General features: G+C 47.5%; 1 protein-coding gene across 2 annotated transcripts in view; it reads left to right on the forward strand.

Annotated features, from left to right (window-relative positions):
* The window catches only part of LOC139048030 (U-scoloptoxin(01)-Cw1a-like), a 31949-nt gene extending 6024 nt beyond the window's left edge, over positions 1–25925 (forward strand). The window contains exons 2-5 of one of the 2 annotated variants that reach the window (XM_070522382.1): positions 10338–10449; positions 16248–16285; positions 21481–21666; positions 22709–25925. In XM_070522382.1, coding sequence (XP_070378483.1) covers positions 10425–10449; positions 16248–16285; positions 21481–21666; positions 22709–22954 — 495 coding nt within the window. In that variant the 5' untranslated portion in view covers positions 10338–10424 and the 3' untranslated portion in view covers positions 22955–25925. Of the gene's footprint in view, positions 1–10337; positions 10450–16247; positions 16286–21477; positions 21667–22708 lie in introns of both variants that reach the window. The other variant, XM_070522381.1, reaches the window with a different exon arrangement.
* The last annotated feature ends 1908 nt before the right edge of the window (positions 25926–27833 follow it).

The following is a 27833-nucleotide window of genomic DNA, read 5'->3' on the forward strand; positions in this document are numbered from 1 at the left end:
TGGCGCGTATGCAGTTATCGCCTCGATAGGAAACTGGTGCGTAGGAAGAGATAAAGAATGGCGAATGAACTGGACCGTTATAAAGCACGACGCCAGGTGTTCGCCCCATGTGAGTGAGACAAAACATAGTTTTGTTGTGGCCGTAGGGAGCATTGTCCAGTTACGGCCTCCTCTCTTTTCTCTCTTCGCAAAACCAAAACGTGTACTCAAGGAGTGTTCATTTTGACGCCGCCTTATGACATTTGAGATCAACCAGTGTCCGTATTTTTGTAATGAACCAGTCTTTTCACGCTTGCTCAATGGTTTGACTAAGACTTCGCGTAGCTTTGTTGTTCTTGCCCGGCTCAGCTATGTTGTGCGAAATGTCCTAAGAAATGCGTAGACAAATGCGTGGATCTTTACAAAATACTGCCTCTGGAGCCGCATCTTGTAACGATTTATTTTACTTTCCATTCCTTTTGCCCTTGGTCACTGTCTAGGACGGCCAGTGTCCGTATTTTGTAACGATCCAGTCTTTTCACTCTTCCTTAATGGTTTGCGCAGGACTTGGCCTAGCTTTGTTGTTATGGCCTGGCTCAGCTATCTGGCGCGAAATGCCATAAGGAATGCACAGAGAAATACATGCATCTTTACAAAAAATGCGGCCCCTGCAGTCGGGCCTTGTAACGATTCATTTTACTTTCCATTCCTTTAGCCCTTCTTCACTGGCTAGGATGCCGCCGGGCCATTTTAATGGCTTACGTTATAATCCAGTTCGCGTGAGAGACGATAACTTCAAGTTGGAAAATGAAATGGATCGTTACAAAATAAGGGCCCCATGAGGGGAGGTTCTCGTGGCATACGCTCGCAACGGGATGACCATGTTTACGCTCATACCAGTAAAGCTTTACAACGGTTGCGCCTATTCAGGCTGCCGTGAGCAGTGTGGCCCAGTGAACCGCTCATCGAAGCGAAGCGTAGATCAGAAAAGGACGGCAGGCGGCAAGCAGCCGGGTGAGAATGAAAACGCCAGCTCTTCACGCTGCGCTTATATTTAAACACGGCGCGGGCGCGTCTCTCGCGCTGCTTGATTGACGACTTCTTTCGCAGGCTGCTCGGTTCTCAAGAGCGATGGTGACGTGCTTTGTTTCCGACCGTGTCTTGCGCACTGTCGGGGGACCCCGAAGCGTCCCATTCTATTTTTCGTCCCATGTATGTCGGAAGCGTTGGCTCAAAGGACTCGCCAACGACAAGTCCTGTTGGGAAGCGTCCAGGAAGCGACAGCGTTACTTGCTGAACGGCTTTGCAAGACACGCGGAGTTCAGATTACGCAACTTTTTTTTTTGTAATTCACGCGTTGTCGTTCCTGGCTTCGGCAGGTGCTTCGCGGCTGGTGTTCACGCCGATGCTCATCTCGAGTTTCCTTTCCCAATTATCGAAGGAGCGGCGTAAAGTAAATAGTGCCAAGCAACATAATTGGCTTTAGCGGCAAATGAGCACATTGAATGAAGAACAGGTGCATACGAGAGGGTCCTTGAGGATATTTCTAAATTTACGGGCGCGTAAGTGGGCCTGCATGCCCTAGTATATTGGTCGTGCCTGATACCAACCGCCATGGACAGAATTCTTGCCGCGTGGATATCTTCATTTTAGCAGAATTTTCGCTAGGTCTAGCTGATTTTAGGGTTTTTGTCAGCGATAATACACCTTTACCGGCTAACTAGACTTTCCTCGCACACGTCGCACGAAATTAACCTTAGATCGTTGCCAGTTTGTTCACAAGGATACTTGACAGATTCTAGGGCAGGCTGTAGCTTGTGGGTGGGTATTCCGCTTTCGCGCAAAGGCAACCGTTATTAACAGTTCTTGCATATGGTGACGTATAGATTGCGATGAAATAATTGACTGTTCATACAGCACTTAACACATGTGCTCTATAGTTTAAAACATAAGGTAGTCCATAAGCGTTTTTTTTTTTATTGATGTAAACAAGGATATCAGATGTCACTTCACTGTATTTACTGCGACGGTAAACAATCCCTATCTGACGAATAGGCGATGATAATATGTGCCTTAAATATACTTATGCTTGAAATTATGTCTTGTGTGAATCATTCAAGGCAAAGTACTTAGCTCATTCACAAGAATGCTCGGAGGATTCTGCGGGATTCCTGATGCTTCCTTAAACGTAGCTATCCTAAGTTTGAAGGGAAGGCTTACCTACTAGTCCACTATTAGCGTCTCGCTCGTTGCCGACGAAGCTGTCTCTCAGGAAATCATTCGTGCCCATCTTTAACTGGTGAACACCAACTTGGCAGTTGGAGGCCTGCCTCTCCCGTATTTACAAGTTAACGATTAAAGGAACTATCAGAGAACAGGCTCAGGGTGCACCTCACTGTGGTGCCGAGGTTTCGGCAATAGGATGTGCCAGTGTAGAGGCAACAGAAGTTACTTTCCCTGGTAGGACTTTACACAGACCCACCTCTTAGCGGAAGAAGGCCCTATTGAAAGCCTTGCGCAAGCGTGTATACCTTGATAGCTGCCTTGAGAAAAACGTCTTTTTTTTCGTCGACAGATTCATCCTTTGGTCTCCTACGGTTTCTTAAGTTTAGCACTTCTGCTGTTATATAAGAATATTGACTGAGACAAACAAAACGTGCCTTGTTACATAACCAGCAACATGTGCGCCACACCCCGCGAATCCCAGCCGCTGTTTATACTCTCGAGTGTCGAAGTTTTCCATGTGCAAGCGGTTACAGGCACTGCGCGTGACCCATAAGCATGTTGGACCGAGTAAACTTCCTCTCTGAAGTCGCTTCCGTGTTGTCATACGCAAGGAGGTTAGCAAGCGTGCGGATGTACGATATCCCCTCCATTGGAAAGAGCTGTTCATTTATGCACGCCTTCTAATAGGCTTTAACTCTCGCGGTTTTCAGAAACGCTGACGTTCACAACCTCTTCCGGTTTGTGATGAACTCGGCACCGCTGTTATTGTTTTTTTTTTTTAATTACACGGCGCCCGCGCGACGATAAACCCGGAGTAGCCTGCTGCAGGGCATCTCAGCACGTCGCTTACCTTTTGTTCGAAACAGCGCGCGTTGACACAGTCGCCCAGAGCACACACGGCGCACAATCCGACGAGCTAATTCCCTTCTCCGATGCAGTCAGATTCGAAACGGGCTTTTCAGCAGGTGGGGAGGCAAAAACAAACGCCGTGACTACCTGTCACTTTGACGACCTCGAAACAACGTGCGCTCTTCGATTAAGTGTGAACGCGTGTTAGGAGGTTAAAAAAAAAAAATAAGGAGAAGAAGCAACAACGAAAGCACGGAACTTTCCTTAAATAACGCTCGTAAAACCATTCTTTCCGGTTTGGCAACGCGTAGGGCACAGATACGCCGCATCCCGCTCCGTTGAAGCGTTTCCGCGGGCATTGTCTGAACGACAGGGCTATTCGCCGCGGCCGCACAGTCATATAAACGATGCGTGGGCTGCTGCTTACTGGGGGGCGTTTCTGCCCATCGTACGCCAACCACAGCCGCCGCCGGAAGCTGGTTGGAAACTTCCCTCGCTCAGACCGAGTTGCTGTTCCTTTCTCTGTTAGACGCCTGAGGCCTTCTTTCTCTCTAAGGCGCCTGGCGGATATGTCTTGTGCTTCGGCAATATTGCCTCCTCGACGACCTCTGCAACGTCCATGCCACCGTTGCGGGGCAGTCTTTTCGATTAAAGATGCTGCCGTCGAGTGGCGCGCTTTCCAGTGACGGATTATTGGCGCACAAGTTTGTGGGCTACTTAAGATGCAAGAGAAGTAGTGTGTAGAACAAGTGCTGAAACTAAGCTTACTTAAAAACAAGACACACACACGCACACGCAAACACACGCACACACAAATGAATTCTGGCATTGTACATGCCAAAACGACGATATGATTATAATGCTCCGGATAAATTTCGACCACCTGGGGTCCTTTAACGTGCTCCCAATGCATGGTACTCGGATGTTCTTGCATTTCGCCCCCATAGAAAGTTACTTAATGACTTGCTTTACTTTGGTACCTAACACAGTCCCCTGCCAAGAAAGACAGTTGCACATAAGTGTTTAGTAAAACATCTACTTAGTACCTTACTAAAGTACTTACTTTAAGCGCTACTGAAGTACTAACTCTAGTAGGGCTGTTGTGCGATGGCCCACTGCAAAAGGGAACGCTTAACTGGTATTCAACACGACTTGACGTATCATCTCCTCAGGAAAAAATGGGGCTTGATGGGACGCGTTAAATACACGTATAACGGCAAAAAAACAAAATGTTGCTGAGGCCTTCGTGTCAGCACCTTCACAAGATGGTAATTTCGTGTACGCTTTAGTAGTTGACGGTTCAGTGCCTACCAGGGGCGTAGCCAGGGGGGGGGCTTATGGGGCTTCAGCCCCCCCCGAAATTTTTTCGTGCTGTCCATGCACCGCCGACCAAAGTGACCTCCGGCGCCGGAAATCACTCTGGATTTTGTCTAGAATGTCTTTTTGACGCTCGAAAAGACATTTAACCGCGAAGATTGCAAACTCGGGCTGGATTTCGTGGCAACGCCCATACACCGGGAGTCACATAACGCCAAGCAGTCCCATCCGAGCACAAAGTTTCAAGGGCGCTTTGATGGTGAGCGGGCTCGCCGCGGCATCTCATTGAGGCCACGGAATCTATGGAGCGCATGGATATCAATTGCGAAACTTTATGGGTATAAATCTCATAAGCTCTTGATGTGAAAGGTGCATTGACATTTCCAAAGTTGTGCTTTAGATTTTCAATTGCGGAACTTTGTGGGTTTAATGTTGTTATAAACATTTGATGCCAAATGTCTATTGACTTTTCTAAAGTCTTACATCAGAACATACGACGAGACAAGCCAAATCAACAAACTAGCAGACGAGTTGACAAACAGGCAGCGAGGTCCAATGAGACGAAGCGTTGGGGTGGTTCATTTGTGCCGTCATGTCACATAAAAAAATATAAACATTTTTTTTTAACCTACGCCAGAACATCCATGTCAAGACACTCAAGCCAGCCGAAGTAAATACGTTCTTATTTATTTTTTCTACTTTGACTTTTATTCGCGAGGACACATTGAGCCTCTTCGATTTTTTTTTTTTTTTTTGTTCTCGCTACCCTAACCGCGGGCTGCCAGAGCCAACCAGAGCGCATACGTTTTTCTCGTATGGCCCCGACTACCGTGCGGTACACTTCGGTGCGCGTTCGGTTTGCTCTGGCCGAGTGGATTTTCACCGGACAGAGTTTTGGACGTTTTCTGGCTAGCAGACGAGAAAAAAAAAACAATGGTCGCTCGCCGCCATCACTGTGGGGACTCGAAGGATTGCACCGCATTCCTTGAGCGGAACCTTTCCCGAAAGTCTTCTTTCGCCGCTGTAGGATACTGAGCAGTATGCGTATGGTTCTCAGTGGACCAAGCGTCTCATGTTTTCTTCGGTATTCCTTCCATAGCCCCATTAGGTGCCCGAAGTAGGCATTACATTCTGGCCAAGATACTTTCCTATGCGTTTCTTTTTCCTTTCGGTGCCTCCGCCTCACAGAAAAAAAAATACATTGTTGCGGCGCAGCGAATTGTCGCATGGTGAAAGTTCGATTTTGATACTTCTTTTGCGGAAAGTAATGGGCGACGGGGCGCTTCAGTTGCCGGATACGTTTATTATATTATTGCGAAAGCAATTATATGGACACTCCAGGCGCATTCCTGCCATCGCCCTCATGTTTCGTATAAAGTCCAAGGGTGATAACATCGTGACCACGCGCTGCATGCTGTATGTGCGAGTGAAAGCGTAGGAGGGGAGGTGGAATGGGTGAGCCTACGATGGTCTTGTCTGCGCAAAGGAGAAAAGCGGGGAGCAAGCACGCCGCCTTCCGTCGCGCGCAATACATCGGGGGGAGTGGATGGAATGGGGGCGGAATCTAGGATTCTGTGAATCTATGATTGTGCAACATGTTTATTTGCCTTGTTTGACGCATTTAATACAGTTACTTCTTTATTACAGTATTATATACGCATTATACACTTATTACAGTTATACAGTTATTAGACGCATTATATACAGTTAACTTATACAGTTACCTACATAGACTCATTGGAGACTTATACGTATACTTAAATATCTTGTTGCGAGGTTTTGTGTATACATGCAGTGAACTTTGTTTCCAGTGACACTTTTTTGTCCTTTATCAAGCAGTATTTTCGCATTTGCATATCCCATTGTATCTTTGCATTTCTAATGTACGAGGGCGAGTCAAATGAAAGTGAGCCTACCCTAACCGCGCAATAATGGTTCGGTTCATTATCTGCGAGGCATGCGCGTAGGAGAACGGCATTTCTCATTTACAAATTGACACGCAGGTGTGAAGATAAATGTTCCTTAATGCTCTCATACACTGGGTTGAATATGGTTGCGTCACATAATGGACACTTCAAAAGTTGAACAACTCGGTGTCGCGAAGTATTTGACAGCTGAAGGTGTTTCCAAAACAGAAATTAATCACCATATGACTGCCGTGTACGTTGAACACTGCATTTCATTGACCACTGTGAATCGTTGGTGCAAACGGTTCAAAGGACGTTGCAAAGACATTCCAAGACCGGGCCAAAACCATCGTGCAATCGCCCCCCACACAATTTCAAAGGTTCATGAGCTGCTGAAACAAGAACGGAGGATAAGCATCGATGAACTGGCAGACCGTCTGAACATCAGTCACGGTTCGGTTCACGCCATAATTCATGAGCTTCTCGGCTATCGGCTCTTTGGTGCGCGATGGATCCCCAAGATTTTTATCCATCGCGAGAAGACGAAGAAGTTTCGCGTTGCCTTGACTCATCTGATCGGGTATCACAATGAGCATGGCGACTTCTTGTTTGCAACTGTGATTGGGGACGAACCTTGGTGCCACTACTACGAGCCTGAAACACGACGGCAAAGCTTACAGCGGAAACATTCGAATTTACCACGCCCAAAGAACGTATAAAGGCCATCATTTCCGCTGGAAAGGTGTTGTTGACTTTTTTTTCGATCGACAGGGTCCATTACTGATAGAATTTGCTAAATCTTGAGAGGCTATCAATTGTTTCCGATATTGTGAAACGCCAGAACGGCAGCGTGTCGCAATCAAGAACGAACAACGTGGAAAATTGACGAATGGGGTCATCTTGCTCCACGACAATGCCTGTCCCCACGTCGCTTATGTGGTTAATACAAAACTGGCAAAGTTCAAGTGAGAAACGCTGCAACATCCGCCATACAGCTCAGACCTGTTACCTTGCGACTTTACATTTTGGGGCAACCGAAAAAACAGCTCAAGGGAACCAGATACAGACTTTTTGAAGCAGCAACCCAAGGAATTTTATAAGACGGGAGTCACGCAACTCGTTAGTCAATAGGACAAATGTCTAAATTCTCATGAAGACTACTTTTAAATAAAGTACCCTGTTGTTGGCTCATTCATTTGACTTGCCCTCATATATCTTGCAGAACTCCTGCTTTTTATACGTGCTCTCTGTCGCGACTATAACTTCGGTGCAATTACTCACGATACACGACAAGGGACAGCTACTCCTGCGTAATACAATGGAACAAACGACAGCGTCATTGAGATTTTTCACTGGCCATTGCATATATACAAGAATCTAAGCACGGTTCTTGAATGACAAAGTTTCATTAAGATATTTGTCCTCAACTTGTTCAGTTCATTGCCTTTTAATTTTTCATATCAGCGGCATGCACTGCTTTCCTGGTTTCGAACTGATATAGTTCTAAAGTTCGTGTGATACTTTCTTTACTTAATAAATAGACAAAAACATGGAAGCATTGACGTCAGTTATGTTGGGCACAATTTTTGGCCCATACGAGTATAATATTTTATGAAAAAAAATACATATTTTATTTGTATTTACAGAGCGTAGCTTTCAAGAATTCGTTTGCAGCATCTTTGGCAATGACAATGCAGTTATTATTCATGTATTTGATCCCTCGATAAATTGTTTAAGAGGAAGCTTTATCTTGGGCCCAATCCGACGCGGCCTATTCAAATACTTGTAAAACGCAGAAACGCTTTTCTGAGATAATCCTGGTAATCGCTTTTATTGAAATTGGTTGCATTTGAGAGAGAAAGTTAAATCCTAGTGTCTCTTGGCAACAGAACTTCGATTTAGGGCCTGAATTTTGTTTAAAATATTTTGGAAAATTCGAAATTTGAAAAAATAGAAGCACGGCGTTTACAAACTAATAGCTTTGCATGAAGAACAGATATTGTGGTTCTGTAAACGGCATTTATTATAACAGTCAAAGCGGACAAGTTTGCTGTGTCAATTTGTATCTGACGTTAATTGGTTACGTTGTGTACAAGGGTTCTGCAAAAGCCGTATTTCCACAATACTAAATTTGTTTGAGATTCATGTGTAACATATTTATTTTGTCCGCTGTAGAGTTACTATTAGATGCAATTCACAGAATTGTGATATCATTTTTCATTGTTGAGTCACGGAGTTTTAAACTTGATAGTTTCGTTTGCCGAAAATTTTCAATTTTGGCCAATTTTTAATAAATAATTGACGTCCTAAATGAAAAATTCGAAGCCACTAGTCACTAGAATTAAACTTTTTCTTTTAAATGCCACAAACCTCCTCAAATTTGCTGAAGTGGTTGCAGGGAAAAACGTGCAGCTACACACACACACATATATATATATATATATATATATATATATATATATATATATATATATATATATATATATATATATATATATATATATATATATATATATATTGGGCCAGTGGCGTAGCCCCCCCCGAACAAAATTTCTGGCTACGCCACTGGTACCTACGTATTCGCTTTATCCTTGCCCTTCGTCATCATTTATCGCTATATAACCCCATCGCCCAGCGCACAGTACAGCTTTAAGGCCGACCACTTTGGTTTGCCTGCACCTTGGATCTCTCAAATGATATTTCAAATGACAGATAGCGATAGAGAGAGCCCTTTATTTAAAAGCAGAGATATTTGCCGGTGTGAAAGTACTCATCCGCCTTACTGTTATCCTGCAAGGAAGAGAGAAAGGGGAGAGAAAGGCTCTAGAAAGAGATAGAGGACCGGAGAAAGTTAAAAAAGGAAAGAAGAAAAAAAAACTCAACTAACGCCACTTCATGACTTGATTTCACTTTCGACTAAAACCTGTTCAAATGTATCAGTCATCTTAACTTCACTGCTGGCTTTTTATGTAAAGTGTACATTAGAATCCCGATAATCGCTGCAATTTTGAGAGACAGCCAATTGATAAAAAACAAAAGTAATAAAGTACTTGACGAGGAACTGATGGAGAGTGCCAAGGAATCTAATAGACAAGCTGTCAATTCCCTGCATAGAAACAGTTTCTAGAGCAACCGACCGAACAGGGCGGTTTCCGACAGTGCGAAGCGATGCGTGCGTATTCTGTCTTTCGCTTCCTCCCTGCGTGCGAATTCAAAGGACCCCGATCTGGAAATAGAAAATTCTTGGAAGCGGTGTCTCGGTCAGCTCGTCGAGGAAGCGAACAAAGCGGATTAAAGTCGGATATTGCAAGATCCGTCCGAGAGTGTTCCGACATTCCACCGCTGCTCCGAGACGTCCGCTTGCGCCCACATTTCTCTGTAGCTCATAGGAACCTTGACCTCTACTCGATATGGATTCCCGTGCGGTGAGCTTCCCTGCACGACTTCAATAAGACTCCCGCAACGAAGACTCCCTCCTGATTTTTCGCTGACTTATCGCCACTTATCCAAAAAGGCTGTTTCAGACTATCGGTCTCTTCAAGGAACCACCACGATCGTTCTTCGAGTGAGCAGTCATCAGTCTCTCTTCGCTTTCGCTTGAGCTTCCGTCAATGCGCTGAGTCTGAACAAAACCATGCAGTGGAGGGAAGTCCAAGACGCCGTCGCTCCAATGTCCACAGATCGCTGTCGCGACTAACCCGAAAAACTCAGCACCTGCTACAAAGGGCAGATGCTTTGCTCCCAACATGCAAACATACACACGTGCCACAGAGTCTGGTGGTCGCACAATTAATTGACGTTTGTGGCCCGGGCGGGATTTCGCTGCATGCAGGCGATGCGGAGCGACGCCCCAGCTTGTACGTGGCCGGATACCGTCTCTATAGCTTTGTCAATGCTGCACTCATTTAGTGGAACAGAGAACAGTTCGTGAGCCGGAGATTTATAGCGAAAGCCGTACACATACGCTACGGCACCTCGCATTAGCCCATACGGTTGTCCCCGTATAGACCACTCTCATACGAACATTTTGTATTTCGCTTCTTCTTTTTCTACTTACAGATTCACGCACTCCGCACGAAGAGAGGAAATAACCGAAGGGATTTAACTACCTGAACCATCGTTCAAATAATCAACCGCAACGCCAAGATGAAGACCACTCTGATCGCCTTTGGTAAGCTTCGACTGGGTTTGAGAACATTTAAGTGGCATGAGATTCGAGATACCGTTTGTACTTTAAAAAAAAAACAAATACATGAGCTAGGCCAATTTGGAGCGCTTTTTGGTACTGATCGCTGGCGAAAAAAGAGCGTCCTTATTTTGCTCATTGAGTCGCATGTTGAGAGACACATTATGGTTACATTAAAGCCTTCTTATGACTGTGCCAAAGCTAATATCTTTGAATATAAGTACTGAAGACTGAAGCTGATGCGTTCGCCTTACTTGTACTAGATAACTACATCCAATACATGTTGTCTGCCAGTCAAGGTAGCAGAAAAGAGGTCGCTCTGTTTGCCTTTCCTTGCGTACATTGTCTCCATATCTGATCTGAGTGTTGTTAATGGAGCTGGCGTGTCTGCTCGCAACGACGAAATACCCTTCGCCTATGGGTCAAAGTCGTTTCAATATTCGCATTCGAGGGTCCATCAATTTGGCTGTGCGTACTTTAAAGATTCCACGTGAAAGCATAGTAATATAACATCTAGCAGACGAAAATTGCATGTGAGGAGATTGTTGTTTCTTTTTCCTTTCTTTTATGTTAATCAATTCAATCTGCTATAACACTGCATTCCGACAGAATGCGAGCTCCTAGTCGTACTACTCTACTAGGCAGATAGCTATACGATTCCGATCAAGCAGGGGCGTCAGACAAGATTAAATAGATATATTCGCCCTTTAACACCGTCCGGTTAAATCGAAGGTTTCTGCGTGTTAGAAGACTTTCTAAATTTAGGCTACATAAATGCAAGGCCTTTGTACGCTAATTTCATAATTCGCGCTAGTTTTTAATACAGAAACTTAACCGCTCTGTGAGCGTAAGCAAGGAAGTTAGATTGCTGTAATGACTGCCCTAATTATTTTACATTCTTCGCGCCTTTGACAGTTAGACGACCAAATGTGCGCGTTCGCGCTGTTAGTGGCGGAAAGGCTCTGGCAAAGGCAACATCCCAGCCACAACCGCCACTGAAGAGATGGTTCGCGACGTTGCATACCGAGTGGATGTCGGTGTCGGAGCGAAGTTCTCGCAATCTAACGCGTCTTATGTGCCTTATATTTGCCGTCGAAACAAGCAGCAAGTTCCTTAATTAACTGGATGTCAATGTTGCCACTACCCATATACGTCGGTACCGTGATTTACTGCATCAAACAGCTTGCGGTGCAAGGATAAAGGCAATTCTTTCTTCGAGATAACACTCGCGTTCACAGCTGATGTCACATCTGATGATGATGATGATGATGATGATGATGATGATGATGATTTGTGTTAGCATGCCCTTTGCAACGACCAAGCAGGCGACCAAGAGTCTAGCCCGCTTAGGGTAATCAGATTCCACGACGTCTATTGCAGTCCAGCATATCGCTCGCTATATATCATCCCCAAGAACTTCCATCGCTATACTGTACGGTTACCTATGCCTGTGACGAACCAAGCTCTGCTTCTCTAGCGGCATACGAGATCTCCAATGCGTGCGGAATGCGCTGTAACTTTTTCACAGCTTGGGACGCTCCGTGACCGAGAGGGACGCGTGTGCGGAACGAAATGTCACGGCGACAAAACGTAGACTCGCTCCACAGATTCGCGCTCGGCATGGCCGCGCGGTGGGCTCAAGAAATCCCCGACCGGGCCAGGACACATTCCGAGCGGGACCTCGCGCGCAGGACCACGCATTCCGCAGGGCGCCGGCAATTCGCCTCCTGTATAGTGACCCCGCGCGTACACGCACGCACACGCACGCACAGATCACATTTTCTGCGTGCGGAAGGCAGCAGGTTAAACGGAAGTTGAATGAAGGGGGGTGGTCACGGCGAACACTGGTGCCTGTCTCGAAGTTGATGATACCAGGCCCGCAGACTGCGGTGCGGAGGGTCAGTTTGACTAAAAGGATAATGCAAGGCGAAACGAGAAAAAAAAGAACGCCGTCGCGAAGTGAACAGCCGTGCACTGCGGCATCGTTGAGAGAAGGCGAAGGGGGGGCGGAAGGACAGTTATAAGGTCGTAGACAATGGAGCGTGCGAACCGGTGGGCCAGCGGATAGAGTGGCCCGGAGCGACGCAATTAGTTTTTCGAGGACTGCGAGGGTGGTGGACTGCGAGGACTGCGAGGATGGCGCAAGTGCCGGCACTGCGACAGTGAGGTTGTACGCGCATGCGCGAGTGTGTGTGTGTGTGTGTGTCAGCGCGAGCTTAGGACTAGTTCGCGCCGGAATGTCGTCACTGCGACTGGAGATTGGCGGAAAGAATGCGAGTCTCTAAACCACCTCCCTTTATCCTTTCCACCTCCTCCAAATTTCTCCGCGTGCCCCTTGTGGTGTCCTCTATTCAGAGACAGTTATCATGCTCCACTTAGCTCCACCTTTCACCCCCCAACCAAGAATCCCTCTCTCTCTCTCTCTCTCTCTCTACTGAAGGACGATACCGACATTGACGAACGCGATGGAATCGAAGCTCGGCGCACGCGTTTGTGTTGGTCCTCGGTGTTTGTCCGAACGCAGCGAGCAGACAGTAATTGAAAGGGCCAAAGGTTTTGAGCGCTAAGACAGCTATCGGGCTGCAGCATTGCCGAAGGGCCCAAGTGAAGAAATTGAGACGTTCGTGGGACACACTCCACTTAGATCTAAATTGCTGTAGCATTCGACGCGTCGGAGCGACACAAAGTACCGAGAATGCACGCCGAAACACGGCGCACGCGTATGCGTTTGTGAAGTAGTGTTACGCTTATTGTTCGTTATCGATACGTGTCCGCGATCGCAGTTTGCGTGGCAGGAAAGTGTGGAAGCAGAGCGATTGTTTGCGTGAATATTCGCATGCACCTTGCTTTTAGCCTTGCGCGAGGGAGTGAGGGCCGTTGAAGTTCAAAGTTAGTACAAGAGTAAACTTTTTCGAAAAGTGAAGATGCTAGTTTAGTTGACGGAGTAGTATACATGCGCATGGCGTGTCAAATGTTGCCGGCGGTGTCACGTCACGGAACGTGTTACGATACACGTAAACGCCACGCGGCACGAGGCAATTAGTAATTTCCGGAGGTCCAATATCTCTAATCGCAAATACGCGGTTGTTGGCAAGACGAACTGCATGCCTCCGCGTGCCAGAAGCACACGCGACAGTCTCAATGATCACGTGACCGTCCGTGCTTTTTCCTCAGGGCAGATGGCATTTGTGACAAAGCACGACAGAAAAAATATTCCGCTAATATTTCCATTACGCAATCTGTTCGCGACACAACCACGTCGAATTGCTCGATAGCACACCAGAGAAAGTTTTCGATCGCTGACAAGGCCGAAGTTGGACGCTCCTTCATTGTGCAAGCGGGAAGGAAAACATCGCCGCCTCTGTGGCCCCACTGATCGGTCAAGCCGCAACATGCGATCCGCTCGCTGACCACCAGGGACGAGAGAGAGAGAGAGAATGCGCCCGTTATTTCTCATTGCGCAAAGGTTGATGTTTGTGCAAGCGCTGTTCATATTAATGTTCTGACTTCCTCCTTGAGACTGCGGGTGGATCTCTTCGTCGCTAATGACTTGGCTCCGTTATTTGTATCCCGCGAATAGCATCTGGCGTGGACAGACCCAAGCACTTCTCCTTCGATAAGTGATTGCTGAAACACGTCAGCTCGCATCACTTGGCCCCGCTTTTTGATTTCAATATGAGTCCGCTTTATAGCCTCACGTGAAAAAAAAAAGGGGGGGGGGGCTCTTTACTTTCGCGTCAATGTTTTCTCCTTGATTGCCTGTCTGATTTATTTCTACTTCGCCGTGCGCAGGTTTTATCTCCTAGTGTATGGTGAATCCCACTCGTAGGAGCGAGCCATGTCTCGAAGCCACGCGAAAAAATAAAAATAAAATAAAATAAGAGGAAAACGTCGTAGGGTGCAGGAAAGGTCGCAACGCGTGCTGAGCAGCTTTTGTTTCTGTAAAGACGAAGGTTTAGCTGTTTATTAAATATAATGATGAGAAAAAGATAACCACGTTAAACAGAAACGGATGAAGCGTAAAGGTGCTTTGGGCAGAAGGCCATCATAAGCAAACATATTAGGACACAGTCGAAGATAATGTCGAAGCTGAGAAGTTTGGAAGGACGCCTACGGGTAGATAAGTGAGTGGGCAAGGGGGGCGAGAAATGACGTCAGAAATAGAAAGCTGCTTTCGAAAACAGCAGTGATAACTTTAGCCATCTATTAAAGGTATTCCCGCACTCTCTCGAGAAATTTACGTTGGGGGTACGTTGACATTCGTGTACTTATCTTTGTGTCTGTTGCATAATGTTTGACAAGACTCTTTGAGATAAGCTATATTTTATAGAGAAACTAATTACGCGTACGGCAAGAAGCGCTAGCAAGATGCATTTTTTTTTTCTCGCTTTCAAACTGTGATGAGCAGCGCGCTCAATTGCTACGACATTAGCACCGGATGCCTGTGTCGCCTTGAGTCACACTTTATCGACTTCAGCGCATTTGTGGCCTTTCAAGATGTGAAGTGTGTTTGCGAAAAGTGAATTATTTAAACGGGTATTTTAAACGGGATGGGAACATCACTTTAAGAATCTGCAAAGAACGCAGCAGCATTTGTGAAACACAATCTGTTGAGTACCTTTTTTTTAAAATCGTTTATTGTCGAACACAACCCGGCAATGAGAAATTCGCCACGTTAGATGTGGCAACTGGGCGACCGTAATTTTACGCCTGCAATCTTATCCCGGCGCATATTCTCCAGATGAGTTCATTCGGGCGAAAAAAAGGACAACTATTCAGTATCTTGTTCACAGCCGGTACGCAGTCAGAACACACACACACACACACACACACACACACACACACACACACACACACACACACACACACACACACACACACACACACACACACACACACACACACACACACACACACACACACAGACACACACACACACACACACACACCCACACACACACACACACACACACACACACACACACACACAAAGAAGTATGTGCCTAAGCATTTCTCGGGAACATGTATAAACACACATGTTAGCATGCTAACATATCTGCGCAAACGCACAAATTCATCAGTGGAAAACTTCCGCCTAAATAAGTTGACGGCAACCAGATTTCTCATACCAGTTCCATCAGATATATGGCAGGTTGCCTACCGTGTATATTTGCTAAGAGTTCCCATATTTCTCAAGGTTGTCCGTCAAGTTTTCTGCTGCTTCTGGAATCCGTTAAGGTCCAGACTTAAGGAACCGTGCACTTTTAACACGTGTAAGATCAACATGCGGGCTTTCGGACGCAAGTACACACGTATCTACGTACCTACAGATAGATCCATTTCTCGCAGAACTCGGAAAAAGAAGCAGGGGGCGGGTGGAGGTAGTGGAATTCGTTCCGACGCTATGTACTTAATCTCCGCAATTGTTATTTCTTGTCACGTATACACCGCTCCGGGGCGCGAAACTAAAAGCGACAACAACTGCCACGGGACAAATTACATCACTACGAAAAGCAAGAGACAAGAAAAAAGAAAGGAAAGAACAAATGAATAAGAAAGAAAAAAATACATCGTGTAAGCATTAAACGCCCTTGGAGGGACTTTTTGCGGGAAGTATTGAGAACCACGGTAGGTTTTGTCTAAGAGCAACGTCTGGTGAGGCGGAGAAACTGTTTTGTTTTGTCGGGGAAATTAAGCCATTTTCATTTCGGCGTCGAATACTTCTACATACATGACCCTGAGTTTCTTCATAGTTTGCCATTATTTTTTTTTCTTCCTTACAGCTGCCCTCTGCCTAGCTGTCGCAATAGCTATTCCAAAGGTGAGTTCATATTTTGTGTGTGTTGTAAAGCACGCAGCTCAACAAAATGTAACCGGTTGGTTACGCAAAAGAGTCCTCAATTGAAATATTTCGTTCCTCAGGCTTCAGTGCTTCGCATGTAGATCGACGAACAACACGCGCGCTATCGCATAACGCATAACGAAAGCGTACAAACGCGAAACTGCGTAAGAGGGAACCTTCTCGTGCGTTTTGCCATTACGCAATTCTTGATTTGGGAAACTCAATCCATTTCAATTTAAACAATTGAACACCAGTGCTTGAGAAGTGCGTCGATCACGGGGCCCACATTTCTGCAAATCCGACGCAAAGCTCTCCTACAGAGATGTGCTGTGAAACGCCCGCGACAACTCGGCCGTTACAACATTACAATGAAGGAGCTGGGGACTCTATGAGGCATGCCAGACTATGACCGGCCAATAATCGCTATTGATTAAATTACATCCTGCGCAGCTATTGTATGAGGTTGGCCTTCGCAACGTGCGAATCACTCAAACTCAACGATGCGAAGCTCCACAACATCATCCGCCTTCGCGAGAGAAGAGGCCCCCAAGAGATCGACTTCCTTCGATCCCATGGCGTCATCGCCAAGTCCGGACACCCTTCGCGCCACCCGACGCGCTAAGCGTCAAGGTTGCTGCTCTACGCAGCAGACCGACACGACTCTAATCTTTCATTTTGTTCAGAGAGAGTTAACCATTTCAGCGCGGTGACACAGAATGGCTCACACGTATTCACGTGGAAACGTTGCCTGTCAACTTTAGAGTATGTACGCGTACACGGGAACGCCTTTCCCTCGTATCATATACACCCGCATAGGAACGCTTCATCCAACACGGTAGCTTCTTTTTCCGATCTCTCCACGTCACCACCGGTATCAGACATGGTTTCGCACCTCCTAAAAACGCGAAGACATCGAGGGGGGCAATTTACCCAATCGAACCGCGAGACTCGCTTTATTTCCCCTTTAGATGGGTGATCACAACGAGGAACCTCGTTCGGTCGCCCACGCCTCACAGAGCTTCTACATCGTCTTTAGCTAGCGTGGACCTGAGTTCTGAAGAGCTCTATCCTTGGCGCAACGAGATCCGCAGCAAAATACGAGCCCCAAAAACTTGTATAAAAAAAAAAAGAAGGAGTGGCACGATACTCAAAACAAATCGCTCGAAAAGTGCGGACACCGGCGGCGAGGAAACCAGTTGGCAGCTGCTGCTGAGATACGCCCAGGAGGAAAAAAAAAAAAAAGCGGCGACCGCGCCAACCTTGACGAAGCTGTACAAGCAAGCGTACAAGCTGTGTCGTCGCTTCCGCCGTCTGCTCGTTTCGCTCGCTGGCCGGGAGCCAGAGTTCGGCCGAGACTCGAGACGATGATGATCGAAGAGTCTGCGAGGGCCGTACAAACCGTCGGCATGTTGGCGTCGTGTGTATATGGCTTTGCGACGTAACTGCGCCCGTGCTTGCAACTCAATGCGAACGGGGAAATTGAATCGCAGCGGGAAATTGAAACTAAAGCGAAATGAACGCCCTGGAGTTAGCTCGCAAGAGAGAGAGAGAGGAAAGGGGAAAGGCAGGGAGGTTAACCAGAGAAAAAAAAATCCGGTTGGCTACCCTACGCTTGGGAGAGAGGGAAGGGGGAGGTAAAGTGGAAACAAAGTAGAGATAAGGAAAGGAAGGAGCATAGACACACAATCACAATCGGTCACTGTCACCGAACACTGTCATCGCACAGCACACTGACACCTGTAGCACTATCAACATCTGTTCAGGCTACAGTCGCCTGTCCAGTTCTGTCGCCCTCAAGAACCGGAACAGCGCCCTCGTCGCCCTCTGCTGCGATGGCTTATGATGGCGGTATCTTAAAATGAGTTCCTCTGTGAGAGGTCTTTGGTCAAAGCGCGCTATCGCGGTTGCAAGTGATTGTCTTTGTAAAGTATATCGAGGACAGTCACAAAGAAGGTGTTGAAAAGTCTCCTCGTTACCACAGTCCTCACACGAGGCGTCGTCGGCCCATCCAATTCGGTAAGCGAAAGACTTGGTGAAAGCCACCCCTAGCCATAGTCGACAAAGTAGGGTAGCTTCGCGACGACAGAGCCCAGCTGGAATACAAAGGCGTAGGGAGGAGTCAAGATGGTGGAGTTTTCCTTAGAATCCAGCATCAGCTTGCGCGAATTCGCTCGGGCTCAGCCACAGTAGAAAAAAAAAATGTCACGAAGAAACCAGTCATTAAATCAGCAACGATATAGCGTTAGAAAGATGTACAAAGATGAGAGGACGAGCGCTGTACGTCCGGTCACTTTTCATGCGCGCGTCTTGTTAACCCTGCGGCTATTGCTTAGCCCAGGTGGAAGTTAAGCGAAACCACTAATTTTGGCTGCAATTTCGGGAACATTGTAGTCAAATAAAGAATCGTACGTTTTGACTGTATTAGCATCGTCAATCTTAGCCATTGCAATAGCTTGCACGTGTCAATGTGTGGCGACTGCGTGCCAAACAACACAGGGAATAATAATATTTGGGGTTTTACGTGCCAAAACCACTTTCTGATTATGAGGCACGCCGTAGTGGAGGACTCCGGAAATTTTGACCACCTGGGGTTCTTTAACGTGCACCTAAATCTAAGCACACGGGTGTTTTCGCCCCCAACGAAATGCGGCCGCCGTGGCCGGGATTCGATCCCGCGACCTCGCGCTCAGCAGCCCAACACCATAGCCACTGAGCAACCACGGCGGGTAAACGACACAGGGAAGGAGAAGCTTATGCATACAGGGCTCGCCGCGACTCTGGTTTTCGCTTCGCAGGAAGCGGTGCCGCGAATTACGGAAGGCGCGCGGGGACGACCCGGAGTCGAGCGCACGCGGAAACGCCGGTGGGCTTCGGTTTAATGAACGGCCAGAGCGCGAAGCAATCACGCCGTTTGCCGCAGGAATGCGCACGCTCGCGCAGCCTGGCCGGCCATTGTGCGCCGAGCGCGCCATCTGTACACACTTCCCTTCGCGCTACTAAGTGGCTGTACACTTGCGCCAGGTAGCGCGTCGGGCGCTATCCCTTTCTTCGCGCCAGCAATCTTGGGGATTTGACGAGACGCCGCGCGTGGCCTAGCCTTTGCGCTCACACGCGCAGTGAAAACGAACGAAAGAAAGAAAGAAAGAAAGAAAGGAATAAAGAAAGAGAACAAGAAAGAAAGAAGCCAAACAAACAAGCAGCGATGGTTGCTTCCGTAATGCTAGAGTCGCGTAATTGGACAATTAGCCCCGGGAGATGCGGCGTAAGTCGACGCGGCGAAGCCATTGTGAAGGATGGGCTCGTCCACTGCTCTCCCACAGGAACTGCACGCAACACGGCGCCAGGCGCCTTCCAGTTATAAAACGCGACGGCCTCGAACGTTGTATCACTCCGCCGCACCACCCGGCCCACTTCTTTGTTCGGCATGCCTGGCGTTGTGCCTCGTCGAAACTCGGGTCCCTGCAGCCGTCCCGCTCGCTACGCGTGATCTACGCGACAGACAGGCCATCGAAGGATGTCTCGGTCATTAGGTCAGGCCTTACGTTAGGCGAGGCACTGCGATCCATTGTACCGCTTAGCCTTCCGCGGCCACTGCACCTAACTAGAACGACCTGCGGGCTGCGGCGTTTCACAGCGGCTCCCGCTAACGACGGGTCGAGGTCGTGGAAGAAGAATAGCGCCGGCGCCACTGGTGTCGCAGAGGTCGCCAACTGGCACGCCAACTCTTCCCAAGCATCAGCGGCCTCGAAGGACAGACGAGGCGCGATCGGCTCGTAATTAATTAGAGCACAATGCCGCGCGCTTTCCGGGGCGCCGTTCCTGACCTCGACTTGATGCACACGACGAATGCTGTCCGGACGGCTCGTAGCCCGGTGCCACATATCATGGAATAACTTCGTCTTAAGCTACTCATAAGGCCGGGGCTTCCTTCCGTCTTCATTTGCATTTGTCCTGGAGCTGGAACAGCGATGCATCTCAGTTCGATTAGCGTAACAAGAAATGAAACTCGCCCTATTAGCCTGACCGTAAGAGGACGCGGGTCTATAAGTCTCCCACGAGGGAAAGTATAGCGCGGGGCACTTTTCTATGTTTTAACAGCAGGAGCATCTCGTACTTCCTTGAGGAAGTTGCTGCGATATAGTATCGGCGAAGTCACCGTTTTCATTCTTAGTATACTTTGCATGCGCTCCAGTTAATGAGACTTTGTTTCGCCATGAATCATGGAGCCTTAATCGAGGCACCGACCAGATTTCACTGTCCCCATTTGCAGCACAGCAATTGCTGGTGACAAAATCTTGCTTTAAACGCGCCCCGTAATCAATAAAGTTCTTATTGGTCCTTATTTTTATAGCAAACCCCACTGCACTACAAAGACGAACTGGTGGATCATTAATAAAGATGGCCGCAATTACCTGCTGCAAATAGGGGGCGCCGCAGTCAGCATGCTAACAGTTTGGATAGTACTTCTAGAAGTTCTTATCTGATTCGGTTAATGAGCCCGTGAGCGCAAGATTCGCAATGTCCTAGAGCGATTTCAAGGCTGTGGTAGGTTCTACGCTTTAGAGCCGTCTGCAAGTGAACAAGCCGCTCAGCAAAGCCTTTACTCATTGGGTTATCGATCATCCCCGTTTCCATCGTCGCCATTACGCTGACATTCGTTTATTCTCTCACGGGTGGGAACTTCGGACGTTGGCAACCAGCATCTCTATATGGCCGCAAGCTGCAAGCAAGAATAAAGCGCGATAGTTTCTCTTTTTTTTCTTTTTGAATTCGTGAGCACACGGAGGGAAAGAAGAGAGACAGAGGAAGAATCGCAAAGTGAAGGTTATTAGAGCAAGCACATCCTTAAACCGGAATTAATGTACGCAGTAGTGCTGTTTATTGTACTCAAATCACTTTCGTTCTCGAAACACATGTAAAGTTCCAAATATAGAAATCATGGAACACGGACTGGGCAACATTGGTTTCTGGAGAGTGCGCTCCTTCAAGCGATGTTTCCAGTGAGTTGTATGCGCCAGATGTGGTCCTCATCTCTGTGTATAGTCTAGCGAATCAGGCAAAATGGATGCTTCAGTTTGATGTATAAAAGCCCTTGCCTCTGTGGTTCGTTTTCGCTGTTGTCTTCAGCAGCCTTCGCGAGGCTCATGGGTGTTCGTTTCGCGCGTGCGCAGAAGGAGTCGCCCAAGCGCTCCAAGCGGGCCGCGTACGAGCTCCCAGACGGCTCCGAGCTGATCGTCGGTAGCTACCAGACGAGCTTCAGCTGCGCGGGCCTGCGGTACGGCTACTACGCCGACACGGACAACGAGTGCAAGATCTTCCACATCTGCCACCCGGTCGTTCTCGCCGACGGCAGCGAGCAGGTACGTGCGGACGCCATGTGCTGCGAATGGCACACGTAAGGAGAGAAGCTTTATAATGCACAGAAATTGAGGGGTAATGGGTCGGAAAAGGCCTTCCGCTGGCTGAGCTCTCGTCTATATGCATTGGCAGGGCGATGTTGCGAGTAATCTGAAAGTATCCACAAGGTGGAAAGCTCGACTAGTCGGTATGGTACCACTGGTATATGACAGTATCTATCGCAGTAAAGGCCCGTAGGGGGCACCGCCTCTAAGAGGTAGTATGGAGCTCATGCAGCACAATACAAGCAAAGATGGACGAGTAAGGAAAATTTGGGGCTTTCTTTATATATATATATATATATATATATATATATATATATATATATATATATATATATATATATATATATATATATATATATAACACAATCGCTGTGAAGCGCATCTACTCAAAATGCGAACTATAGCGCAGCACATCGCGGTTAGACGAACTGCACTTCGGGCTTTTATTGGTGCTGAAGTTGTTGTTGTACTGTTTATTGTTGTATACCACTGCGCGGCGGTGCCCTTATATTTGGGGCCCAAACGGAACGGAAATGCCTGCCTCGTAAAGTAGCTGCAACGCGCTGTTCGTTTCGTCCGCGAATTGTACAACGCGCTGCAATAAGAATGCACTTACGCGGCAGCAATACCCCGCCCTCCACCCCACGGAAGTGTGCCCCATGTGATTATTTTCAGTTGCCTACGCTGCATGTCCTTTAAAACGTGCTGTTAATAGGATAATATCGCTCGTGCTATTCCGTGCGCGCCCGTATTTAGCGCGGAGAAGTGTATACGCCACTCGCTCCAGCCTTGACGATCGAACATTGAGCATGTGTTGGTGGGCTAGTTGGTTAAGCATGATTACAAAGACGGCGCCGAATAAAACAACACACGAAGAAGGGGAACACGAGACGTGATGCGCCTACGTGCTGTCTCGTGTTCCCCTTCTTCGTGTGTTGTTTTGTTCGGCGCCGTCTTTGTAATGATCGAACATTCGACGACGACGCGCCTTTCCTCGCAGATGTACCACTGGAGCTTCTTCTGCGGCAACCAGACCGTGTTCAACCAGCTGACGCTCACCTGCTCCTTCCCGGAAGAGGCGGTGCCGTGCCAGAACGCCCGGGACTTCTTCTACGTCAACGACAACATCGGCGTCGAGGACGCTCCTTTCCTCACCGACGATGACGTGTCCAGGGGACAGTCCCTGTACCCGGGTTACGGCGCCAGGCTCAGCGGCCGCGCTGCCGCCGCAGCCGCCAAGAAGTAGGAACAAACCGAACCCTAGGAGACCAAAATGCTGACAGGATCCCTACTATATGCCGCTTCCCACTGCCGAACTTAGAGGTTTCTGAATTGATGACGCTAGGCGGGAAGGCAGCAGTTCGACACGCAAAACACATTTCTTCTGTTCAATAGGAGGGGCCTTCATGGCTTGTATCTATAAAGCCTATAACTTGTCTATAGGGAATTTCTATAGAGTGCCTGTAGTAGATAGGGTATGCATATACAACGTACAAACTTTTACATTGACCTTTACCCAACTGTTGTGCAGTGCCTATCGGTAATGCATAGTAACAAAAAAGTCAATACTAAATTTTACACCGACCATAACGGGCGCGTGAGGTCATGTGGCTCCTATGCCTCTTTTCACTGCAATGCAAAAACAATTTTATTCGCCAATTGAGGCCTTAATTAGCATTAGGCCTAACGCGAGGCTTAGCCCGAGCCTTTAAGGCACATGCGCAGCGTGAGCGTTATGGAGGTGACGCAGCATTCAGTGTTGTCGCTGTTGCTACAGTTGTCTTCCCGCATGTGGTCGTCGTGTCCGGGGCTCCCGCCCTTGTGGATAAACGAACCAGGTTACCTCTAAGGATTCGCGACACTGCCATCAAAGAAAACACGGCGCCGCCACCCCGGCGGCTTAATCCTGTGAGCTTCCGTTCGCGTGGCACGTCATCGTTGATTGCACTGTTGTCAATGTTATCCATCGCCGAAAGAGAACTGTCAGATGTCGCATTCAAGAGAAACCAGCTGCGAATGAATACCGTGCTCACAGGGCTTCTGTCGTCCGGGTGGCAGTTACCCGCGACTTCACGGCGACACTGGTCAGTGTCGACGGCGATCTACGCGGTGTACGCGTATTATACCAACGCGCTGCGCTTTCACTGGTCCATTCCTTGTATAGCGTGCGTACACTTAATGTGACCCGCTCTAGATGCTTGTGACGCCAGTATTTCCATTAGGCATTCATAACACCCCTCTCATGTATATCAACGTTTGCTTGACTAACATGCTTTGCTTCAAGTTTACTGGGAATTCTACGATTCTGGTAATGGAAGTGAAGAATACGTCACACTGATAAGTGCCTTTCATTGAGAATCCGTGGCCTTTTCCAAAAGACCGTGTTTCTCCTACTGCTTCTGCAAGAAATTCCAAGCAGTGCGCGTAGAAGGTAGCATATTAGCAAAAGATTGCCGCACGATGCTCTTGATTAGGGCAAAGTGTGCTCGCAGAGTGCCAAGCATTACATGAACTCACTGACCAACATCCGAGCAACATGTCCGGTAAGCTTGCTTGGGTGACCACAAAGAATCTACTGACTCAATAGAAGCACAACATCTAACCATCTACTCTTTAGCGACAGTTTATAACGTCAGTAGAGACAACGTGCATGTTTCTGTCTGTTTTTTCGGTTAGGGCCTTTGCAAAATCCGCCGAATGCTTGTAGCAACGTTGGTCATATTGCTAGATGTTGTGTGACCTTGTCTCGGAGTAAGGTTGATGTTGTTTATAAGCTGCTGTCCCGTTTCGTTGACAAACGCGCTTAAGGCTACTTTGTTTGTTTTCTTTTGTGGTGTTTACGTTTGATCCCGTTCTCGTGGAATGTCATTGTAGTCTGTTTGATGTTGCCGGGTGTCGTCGATGACGTGTCTTACCAAACGCGCTGCACCGGAAGTTGCAGCACGTAACCCCCGTGCCACTTTCTGAAAGCACAATGCCTGCTTCAGCTATTCCGACAGAACATGTCCACTCGGATATGTTCTTTTAGTATTTGTTTTGTGTGCTTGTGTGTGAGATGAATGATATGTGCCGACAGTAATGCGAGCTGTTCTCGTTTTGTTCTTGCATCGTGATTACGCAGTCGCTTGATGTGCGAGTGGCAGGGCCGGTCTTTCGGTGCTTCTTTGAGTCTGTAGCCTGAAGCTATGTCAAAACCTGTTGTCAACTGACTAAACGATCGGTATTGTGAGGTCATATGTTCGAGTACTTCTCGTATATAGTCCTCCCCCCTTTCTTTTGTTTTCAAACTATGCACTACGTAGTCGTTTTCATGCATGCATAAGTTTGAGAAGATGGGAAACAGTGGTTTTATGGTATGCGTGAGAAATGCAAATAAAGAAAAGTATTAAGAAACGGCGGCACTGTATTCATAGCAGACAGTTTATAGCTATTTTAAGATCGCATGAGCACTTCTGTTAGCACACCTCCACTCTCGAATGGGAACGGTGTGTGACAAAGGCATGCTCAAAATTTTCCCGTACTGATTTTGGGAACGTTACATGAACGTAAGTGCGTCACATCGGGTTGAGCTAACACGCGTCCTTGATTTTTATGCCTTAAATGAACATCTCGCTGGTTGAGAATGCTTGGGTACGCTGCAGTTTTCTCGGGCTGGGTGTGAACGCCTGTTTCGTTATGTCCAAGAAGTTATCTTGTCAATGTCTTTAAGTGTTGCGCGTGCGACTAACCTACAAAGGAATGCTGTGTGTTGTCCGCTGTTAGACTGTCTCTTGTACCTGTTGCGAGCACTCCTTGTAACGTTCTGTCGCGTGTACGTGTTCTAACCATTGTGTCACAAACAATGTCGCTGTCAAGTTACAGAAATAGTAATGGGGTTTTTGGCGTGTACTTAAACTAACAGCATGTGTCAAATCTCCAATGTGTAACTTCGAAAAACCGAGCCCCTAACCATCCCCTCCGCCTTCCCGCTCCTTCCCAAACCCTTCATCTTCTCTTACGTTTTCCTTTTCTTTTACAACTCATTTTGTTACATGTTTGCTTCGTTAGACGTAAAAACTATTTAGCCTAGTTTTTATATGCATTTTTTTCATATCCTGTTACTGCCATGCTGTTATGTTTCTTGTTTTGAGTTGCCTGAACCATTTGTTCTGTTGTTTTTTTTTTACTTCTGTGTACAGACCTCGATAAAGGAAGCAATAAAACATACGCACACGTGACTGTGTGGGTTCCTGCTGTTGTTAAACGGCCAATGCAAACAAAGGGCTGCTCAAACTGAAAGTGCTCTTCGAAGGTGTACCGGCAGGAGTCTCTAAGGAGTTCCATAATGGTTTCACCGTGAAGCATGCTGTAAAGCATAAACAATGTACTGCGGTGAAGGTGCTGGTTAATTTGCGCTAATACTAACTGTAAACAACGTGTCCTCACTTAGTATATTTGGGCGGCGCCTTCAGGACTCCGAAAGTCCAACGGGGACACAGAAACTGACACCCGGACAAGTCGTGTGGATTGGGGGGCTTGCAGTGGCTTCCATATTGCCGTGTTGTATGCGAACAAGTCCCTATAGGCTCCGACCTCGACGGCCTCAACCAATGGACTGCCGCTGTTCCAGCTTTGATTCTCCTGCTGCCCCTTCTATGCCCTGGAGGTCCTGCAGCGTTCCCTTTCTTATAATCTGAGGCGCTCTCCCGAGGCATCCATTCTCTGGTATTTTTTAAATTTTCGCACACTAAATAATCTCACCATAACACATACTTGCTGCGCTGTGAAGTCTACTAAAGCATATTCATTTTGCTTCTAGTCTTTCCCGGACCTCTGTGAAGTGTTATGCCACTCTGTCTCCTACTGGGGATAACAAACGTTGCTCACAAAACACTATAAAAGCAGCCCTTGTGCCCTGAGAAAGGTTACAACGCTCGCAGTTTTACGTGACAGAACGTAGCTTCATCGGACACACTTATAGTGCTTGGACAAAGAGTGTAGAGTGGACTTCTGCAGCTATGAATATATATAGTAGATTCCCTCCGCTTTTTCACCCATAAACAATCATGGCCCCGATGTAATATTTCATTAAGTCGCTTGAAGCATTTTAACATGTCCGAGGGTGTTTTTAATGACTATGTTTCATGCATGCCGTGGTGTTAATATCGACAAGCTGCACGGTCACAGCACCATACCCATGGGCGCCGCCATATTTGCCCGCGTAACCGCGTCCGCCATTGAGCGCCTTCTGATCGGTGTTTGCTTGCATGCTTACAATGGCCACAACGGCTCCAGGCACGGCTCAGACAGGCGCTTTTTCATCCACCACGGTGAGCAGTGAGTGGGTTAACGACACAATTAATACTTTGACGAAAGCTGCTGAGGCGCTGGAAGTGTACCTTTCGTTCATTCATTCTGCCTGTGCTGCAATCCAAAAAGCATGCAAGCTCATCTGCTAAAGGACACTAATGTATATTGATTTTATTAATTTAATGCAGATGTTTGATTTTACCTTTTATATCATACAACCTTTGTATGTTTGTAGCGCTGCTAGACGGCCGTACAGCTGTTGTTGTAGTTAACCGTACTACGCGCAAAAACTCCGTTAACGAATTGGCGTGCGTGCTCGCATAAAAAGAAAGCTTGTTTGCGACCTGCTGCGCGGCTCCACTGGTTGGTTCCGACCGCGTAATTCTTGTCGCCAGCGCCGATCGGATAAATTGCGAATGGTTTTGTGATTACTTTCACCGCGTACTAATGTGTATTTGCATCCGCGTGGACAAAAAAAATGTTGCTAGTGGCCGAGCATCCACTTGCCTGCCTGCCTGATTCCCGGCATAGAAAGAAAACTTGCGGTGCGCACACCTGTCATTCCACCTTTGGCTTCGCTGTTATGGAAAGTGAAGTTGCTCGACTCTGTCAGTCGCGCTTGCCTGCGGTGAGGCCGTAGCGCTGACTTGCATGCTTATCGGAGCTCACCATTCCCTGTTACATTCTGCCAACGGTGGTGGTCTGACTCTGTGCTGTTGCTGCAGGGGGTGTTAGCCTGGCAGTCACTGTGCTCAATGGGCAATCCAGCGCTGGTGGTCGTATACAGCTTGTTGTGCTCGGCTTGCGGAAGGGGTGTCCATGACGAACGGCTGTAT

The sequence above is a fragment of the Dermacentor albipictus genome, chromosome 7 (assembly GCF_038994185.2).
Source record: "Dermacentor albipictus isolate Rhodes 1998 colony chromosome 7, USDA_Dalb.pri_finalv2, whole genome shotgun sequence".
NCBI lineage: Eukaryota > Metazoa > Arthropoda > Arachnida > Ixodida > Ixodidae > Dermacentor > Dermacentor albipictus.